The sequence below is a fragment of the Epinephelus fuscoguttatus genome, linkage group LG22 (assembly GCF_011397635.1).
Source record: "Epinephelus fuscoguttatus linkage group LG22, E.fuscoguttatus.final_Chr_v1".
NCBI classification, from domain to species: Eukaryota; Metazoa; Chordata; class Actinopteri; order Perciformes; family Serranidae; genus Epinephelus; species Epinephelus fuscoguttatus.
The window spans coordinates 21166603-21175357 of NC_064773.1; the positions used below are offsets into that span (position 1 = coordinate 21166603).

At 35.5% G+C, this 8755-nt stretch overlaps 1 protein-coding gene across 1 annotated transcript; it reads left to right on the top strand.

The window, feature by feature from the left end:
* The first annotated feature begins 151 nt into the window (after positions 1–151).
* On the top strand, positions 152–8754 carry arl1 (ADP-ribosylation factor-like 1). The gene is made up of 6 exons (XM_049566322.1): positions 152–298; positions 1452–1589; positions 2202–2283; positions 2579–2690; positions 7111–7289; positions 7554–8754. The coding sequence occupies exons 1-6, from the start codon at positions 295–297 to the stop codon at positions 7582–7584; spliced, it is 546 nt and encodes a 181-aa protein (XP_049422279.1). The 5' UTR covers positions 152–294; the 3' UTR covers positions 7585–8754.
* The last annotated feature ends 1 nt before the right edge of the window (position 8755 follows it).

Genomic DNA, 8755 nt, shown 5'->3' on the forward strand with positions numbered 1-8755 from the left:
GCTGGAAAGATTTATGTTTTTATAAAGAATGTTCACGTGTTAAAAAAATAAATACACTTAATATGTCAGATATATTTTTAAAATTTTGAAATTGTACCATTAATTGCTATTTGTCCATTTTACAGTTTAATATGGCTTTTTGAGTGAGTCGAATGTTGCGACGCAAAATCCAAGCGACGGTTGGTGACATAGTTCAGCGACACGCATAGACTGGCGACACGTCAACCACACGGAAGAAGGTGTCTGTCCAACCTGCCACTTTCCTGCTCACCGAAGGACCGTAGTCTTATCGAAATGGGTGAGTATTTTCACTATTGGTCGACTGAATGTATGGACGTGCCCTTTGAGTTTCTATAACCTTATTGCGTATGAATTATTAGGTTCAGGTATATCTCTGTTTCCATTTAACGCGCAGCTCGCCTGCTAGCTAGCTAGCTAGCGTTAGCTATTACCGTGGATACGGTATGTCATCCATGGTCTTGACGTGGACAGCTCTTAAACGTTTTGTCTCCAAACTATTCGGGCCAGCTGTGTAATAATACTTATATATTGGCATCAAAGGTATAAGAGAAAAATGAACGAGGACCTGCTGTCTTTAGTTAATTCAATGATGCCGGAATGTCAGTTTTTGATGCTAAGCTAACCTTAGCTAACTTGCGCAACCACCTGAGTGATACTGAGAGGCCCACTGTTGTGCAAATCAGGAAAAGACATTGGGTTTTAAATAGCTTCAGGTGTAGGGAAGCTCACTCTTTTACGTTGAATTTACTTTCATGTCTTTGTAACTGTCACATCTCTCTGTTTCTGTAACTCTTCACAACTCGTACCACTATTTTGGCAGTTGATTTGCCTTTAACTATTGTTTTCATGATTTAAGCTATCATTAAGCTTCTTACAATGAAGAAAAATGAATGCACTGGGTCAAGACACAAGTTGTAGGTGATTGTAAGAAAATTAGGTGCTCTTCAAAGATAGGACAAATGGTCACTTGAGAACAAAAAGCAATGAGTGTCCCAGCTTACTTCAGTGTAGGATTCCATAATATGGGCTGGCACGGTGCAAGTCCTTTCTTCACCCTGTTGAAGACTACCTAAAGTTGACACGTGCTGGTCCATTCATGGGTGACTAAAGGATTTTTAACCATAATCAGAGTGCCTCGGATACCTTGTTAGACTACCAGCCCATATCATGGACCTCTATGCTGAGGTAGCTGGGACAGTCGTTACTTTTTATTCCTATGTTATCATTAAGTTTATTTATGCAAAGACAAAATGGTGAAAAATGCCCATCATTGGTTACCACAGCCCAAAGTGATGTTTCACACCCAACAAATCCAAAGTATTCAGCTCATAGTGAAGACGGAGCAAGCAAATGTTTGCTGTTTTAGTTGATGTTATATCAAAAATTACTTTTCTCTGCATTAAACTCTTCCCCATGTGTCTATTTTTCAGGTAATTTCTTCTCTAATCTCTTCATGGGCCTGATAGGCTCCAGAGAGATGAGGATTCTGATCCTGGGTTTGGACGGCGCAGGGAAAACAACCATTCTGTACCGGCTGCAGGTTGGAGAGGTGGTCACCACAATCCCCAGTATGTACTGGCTTGCTGTGTTTCTTTGTTCCTGTACTTATTTAGTGTTTATTCCTCCACACACAACATCCTCAGATTCATATCAGTTTAACTGTCAGCTTATCAGATATAGTATTTTTTTAACATAGTGTTATGACAACAGTCTATTTATGTACACTGAAATTACAGTATGAATGGCATCCATCCTCAGTCCTGCAGACATGTGTCTGCACAGTGAGGCTTGGTAAACAAAGGCAACCAGTCTGGTCAACATTTTTCTTTGACACACAGACTTTTACTGGAGAGAGGCAAATTAAGACAAACAAGTTTCACTGGCTTTAATGAAAGTAATTACAGTTGACAGAGTTTGATGTTAGCAAAGACAGCTGTGATACCTGGAGAAAAACAAACACAATGTATGAGTCAGTTTGTGGTTTTGAAACACTGAAATGGAAGTATGTGATCAAATAAGAATATAAACTGAATCAAGCTGTGTCTGTGAGTACTGCAGTGTGTATCGTAATCTCAGTACTCAGCAGAAAAATCACACTGCACATGCAGATAAGATGGTGGTAACCATCAGGATCATATTCTTGGCTCTCACTGTCCCCTTTTGGATTTCTCTCCACTAAGCAATCGGCTTCAACGTGGAGACAGTCACATACAAGAATCTGAAGTTCCAGGTGTGGGATCTGGGAGGACAGACAAGTATCAGGTAGGTGACAGATTGTGGCTGTGCTGTGGAGCTCCCAGGAGTTATTGTGTGAAAGTGTATGTATGTGGGACATGGATGGAGCTCCAAACAGCATTTTGGAGATTGGGTATAAACAGAAGAAGCAAGGTTTTGTGTATATGTACCTATTTTCACCTCACTTTTTAAATGTTTGAACTTGTTGCCTTCATTCTTGAATCTATGCGCTGTCAAACCACCATGTTTTTTTGTTACTCTTCATCATCCTCTCTGTCTATTCTCCCATCTGACAACCTCTGCTCCTCGCTCTGCTCGACAGGCCCTACTGGCGTTGTTACTACTCGAACACAGATGCAGTCATCTATGTGGTTGACAGCAGCGACCGGGACAGGATGGGCATCTCAAAGTCTGAGTTGGTGGCCATGTTGGAGGTAAGTGGGCTTGTTCTCAACTACAACCTGAACACATAGAACCATTTCATCATTTTGCAAGTATTTGAGGTCATGTCAAAATATTTTGTTGCTCAAATTACACTGATCAAATCCAGATGCCAACATTCAAAGTAAAAAATTCAAGTTTGAGCATCTGGTCTAGCAAGTTTTTATTCTTCCGTGCTGGCAATAGCCGTCCATCCGTCTGGCCGCCCCATTCTCCTAAATGCAGTATCTCAGTAATGCCTTGAAGGAATTTCTTCAACTTGGACTCAAGGATGAACTGTGACATTTGTTTATAACATACTATGACATTTTAATATTTTTGATCACATACTATACTATGACTTTTTTATGATATTTTTGATCACATAGTACATGGTCCGATATTAACGGTTGCCCATATGCCCGGGGCAAGTAAAAATAGCCGGCGGGCCAGCAGACCCTGCGCAGACATGCCAGATTGGGCAAGCAGCACCGACTCGGACACACACACATACCGGACAGCCTCTCAGTCCTTACCCATTATAACATTAGCTCATATACAACACAGGTACCACACAGAAACTTTTACAAAGGGTCACAATGTGCTTCTAGTGACTGTCAAATCGCCAGCGAAAGATGTTTTAAATGCGGACACAGAGAACAGCTGCCTGCTCTCATGGGACAAAGATCCTCTGAGAAGAAAGACGGTTCACTCTGCTCTGTAGCCTGGAACAAACTGGGAGGCAAAGATCCTCTCTGAGAAAGAGGGTTCACTTTGCTGCAGGGTTCACCAAAACGTTTTTTTTTTTGTTTTTTTTTCTTTTAATAAATTGAACACACATTAAAGAACATACAAGATCCTGTAGAGAATTAATACATATAATATAATACAATAAACACTGTCAAATTAAATGAAGGAAGAGGATTTTAAAATTTTAAAGGCAAATTAAATATTGGGGATTTATGTAAAAATATACATAGAGACATAAATAATTATATAATTAAAGATATGTAGGCTATGTTAGGTGAATACTCCTGTCAGTGACCCTGACCACTGGCACTGGCAAAAGAACTGGAGTTGGTCCTCGGGCGCTGCACTGTGGCTGCCCACTGCTCCCAGTGTATACAGTACGATGGGTCAAATGAAGAGGTCAGATTTCGTTTCAATGTACGTAATGTGCTGAGAAAGGACAATAAAGAATCTTCTTCTAATAATAATTTCTTAGTAACTAGGAGATAACAAAAGAATAAAGAGATTTCAAAGACTTAAAAAATAAGGGACATGAATCAAAACAACAAGAAACGAGATATATCCCCAGTCATGCACACCCAGTTTTAATAAACTCAGTACTGTTTTTCAACACATATATTTTAGTTAGCACATATTGTTATTGTGCCATTGGTTTTGGCCTTGGTGCCCCACATTTTGGCCTTGATGCCCAATAAATTTGTATTTATCAAAGGCCAAAGTGGCCTTGCCCTAAAAATATCTTAACTCCAGGCCTGTAATCATGTATTTCTGCTTTTTTTATGTGCTGCTGCCTCCATTGGCTGAGCGTCTCTGCTGACATAAGATATAAATCATGAGCGAAAATATGCACCACACAGCCAGAAAAAGAACCTCTTAGGCAGGGCAAGTAAGAATTTAGATGGGGCAAGTAGATTTGAGAAGTACTTGCCCGGCAGGGCAAGTAGAAAAAAACCTTAATGTCGGACCCTGTACTATACTATGACTTTTTTATGATATTTTTGATCATATACTATACTATGACGTTTTTATGATATTTTTGATCACATACTATACTATGACTTTTTTATGATATTTTTGACCACATACTATACTAAGACTTTTTTATGATATTTTTGACCACATACTATACTATGACTTTTTTATGATATTTTTGACCACATACTATACTATGACTTTTTTATGATATTTTTGACCACATACTATACTAAGACTTTTTTATGATATTTTTGACCACATACTATACTATGACTTTTTTATATTTTTGATCACATACTATACTATGACGTTTTTATGATATTTTTGACCACATACTATACTATGACTTTTTTATATTTTTGATCACATACTATACTATGACGTTTTTATGATATTTTTGACCACATACTATACTATGACTTTTTTATGATATTTTTGACCACATACTATACTATGACTTTTTTATATTTTTGATCACATACTATACTATGACGTTTTTATATTTTTGACCACATACTATACTATGACTTTTTTATATTTTTGACCACATACTATACTATGACTTTTTTATATTTTTGATCACATACTATACTATGACGTTTTTATATTTTTGACCACATACTATACTATGACTTTTTTATATTTTTGACCACATACTATACTATGACGTTTTTATGATATTTTTGATCACATACTATACTATGACTTTTTTATGATATTTTTGACCACATACTATACTATGACTTTTTTATATTTTTGATCACATACTATACTATGACGTTTTTATATTTTTGATCACATACTATACTATGACGTTTTTATGATATTTTTGACCACATACTATACTATGACTTTTTTATGATATTTTTGACCACATACTATACTAAGACTTTTTTATGATATTTTTGACCACATACTATACTATGACGTTTTTATATTTTTGATCACATACTATACTATGACTTTTTTATATTTTTGATCACATACTATACTATGACGTTTTTATGATATTTTTGACCACATACTATACTAAGACTTTTTTATGATATTTTTGACCACATACTATACTATGACTTTTTTATATTTTTGATCACATACTATACTATGACGTTTTTATGATATTTTTGACCACATACTATACTAAGACTTTTTTATGATATTTTTGACCACATACTATACTATGACTTTTTTATATTTTTGATCACATACTATACTATGACGTTTTTATATTTTTGATCACATACTATACTATGACTTTTTTATATTTTTGATCACATACTATACTATGACTTTTTTATATTTTTGATCACATACTATACTATGACGTTTTTATGATATTTTTGATCACATACTATACTATGACTTTTTTATGATATTTTTGACCACATACTATACTATGACTTTTTTATATTTTTGATCACATACTATACTATGACTTTTTTATATTTTTGATCACATACTATACTATGACGTTTTTATGATATTTTTGACCACATACTATACTATGACTTTTTTATGATATTTTTGACCACATACTATACTATGACTTTTTTATATTTTTGATCACATACTATACTATGACGTTTTTATGATATTTTTGATCACATACTATACTATGACTTTTTTATGATATTTTTGACCACATACTATACTATGACGTTTTTATGATTTTTTTGATCACATACTATACTATGACTTTTTTATGATATTTTTGATCACATACTATACTATGACTTTTTTATGATATTTTTGACCACATACTATACTATGACTTTTTTATATTTTTGATCACATACTATACTATGACGTTTTTATGATTTTTTTGATCACATACTATACTATGACGTTTTTATGATATTTTTGATCACATACTATACTATGACTCTTTTTTACATACTATACTATGACTTCTTTAGCAGACTTTTTTTACATACTATACTGTGACTTTTTTTTACATACTATACTATGACTCTTTTTTACATACTATACTATGACTTCTTTTACATACTATACTATGACGTTTTTATGATTTTTTTGATCACATACTATACTATGACGTTTTTATGATTTTTTTGATCACATACTATACTATGACGTTTTTATGATATTTTTGATCACATACTATACTATGACTTTTTTATGATATTTTTGACCACATACTATACTATGACTTTTTTATATTTTTGATCACATACTATACTATGACGTTTTTATGATATTTTTGATCACATACTATACTATGACTTTTTTATGATATTTTTGACCACATACTATACTATGACTTTTTTATATTTTTGACCACATACTATACTATGACGTTTTTATGATTTTTTTGATCACATACTATACTATGACGTTTTTATATTTTTGACCACATACTATACTATGATGTTTTTATATTTTTGACCACATACTATACTATGACGTTTTTATGATATTTTTGATCACATACTATACTATGACTTTTTTATGATATTTTTGATCACATACTATACTATGACTTTTTGTGAGATTTATGACCACATACTATGACTTTTTTATGATATTTTTGATCACATACTATACTATGACCTTTTTGCAAGATTTTTGACCACATACTGTACTATGACGTTTTTTGTCCATACTATACTATGACATGAGAAATGTCATGATGTAATTTTGATGTTTTGATGTAATTTGCTCATATTCATAACATTGTGTTTTATTCAGGAGGAGGAGCTGAAGAAAGCTATCCTGGTGGTCTTTGCAAACAAACAGGACATGGACCAGGCAATGACGCCCAGTGAGGTGGCCAACTCTCTTGGCCTTTCCGCCCTCAAAGATAGAAAATGGCAGATCTTCAGGACCTCGGCCACAAAGGGCACTGGGCTGGACGAAGCAATGGACTGGTAGGCTTTACCATACCATAATTATAGAACTAGACGTAAGGTGTGATTTTTATCCAGACCTATCTATGTATTTGTCAAAAGCTCCCAGTCAACGGTGAGCACACCAGCCATTTCTAAGAAGAAGATAAAACAGTATAGAGGACTTTAAAAGAAGTTTATTACACTATTCATTCTCTGCAGGATTGGTTGATATTGCACAACATGTTATCTCTTCCTTGTGTTTACCAAGGCTGAATTATATTTGCTCTGTCTCCGTCATCACAGGCTGGTGGATTCCCTGAAGAGTCGACAGTAAAGGCTCCCACCCATTCTGTATATACTCCTGACCTTTGACCCTCCTGTATGAAGCCTTGTGACTGACCCCTCTCCACTGGACCTGTGATTGCACTCCTCCCCACCTCCAACCCACCTGAAGCCTTGGCTAAGCCCTCCCAATGCCTAACGCCTTTCAAGCCTGGGACTTACCAGTGAAGGCTGCAGTAATGTCTGGACTGGGCACACACACACATAAAGTCCCACGTCTCCCAGTGCTGGTGACACAAGTGAAGCTTTTCGAGAGCTGTATGACTTTAGCGATGGACAAGTTAGTATCTACACTTCTGTGTTATGAAAATGAAAAAAAAAAACCCTGACCACCTGTGAACTGATGTCTTAAGCATTGCTAATTTTACAATTCCATTTTTAAGCATCAACACTGAAGTTATCACGGATTAAAAGGAATATGTAAATCAGGCTCTGTGAAAAGCGCATCTACTCTGACCCTCTGTAGCATTTCAAACATCAGGTGTCTTCACTGGACAACGTTAGCTTCATCTTCTCCCATAGGGGTGAAGCAGTTTGCATGTCGTGCAACCTGAAGATGATCAGTCATTGATGGGCATTTATGTCAGCAAGATGCAGTGAAGATCCACCAAGGGGCAGTGTTTTTCCATGAAGGCACAAATTTCATTCCTGCTCTTGAACTGCGCAACCAGAGACAGGGCCACATCATCACCGAGAAGCAGCTGCTTGATTACCCAACTAATTTTTTGATAGTATGCTGGACCATCCTTACCTCTCTGTAAACAGTTTGTAAAACATGTTCTGATTTACTTCTGGAAATTGCAAATTTGGACTCTGGAAAATTTGGACTTTGGAAAAAAAAGTACTCCCCATCCACTACACGTCCTCTGGCCAAGTGTTACTGCAGCCTGGGCTGTTTTTGTACTATATAGTCAGGCAGATACGTTGTCATTGATTTCTATTGTGTTTTTTCTCCTCCTGTTCATTTGTGTTGTTCCCACTTTTTAAGAAAAATAATTTAGTAAGTAAAGTCTTTTCCATTGAAATCCCTGAGTGCAGCTTTGGCATATAAGTCATTTAGTTACTGAACACTAATTGTATGCTCAAAGTTTTATGGTTGCATATTTATATCTGCTTGTACAGTGAAAATTATTCTTAGTAAAGATTGCTATTAGTGATTGTAC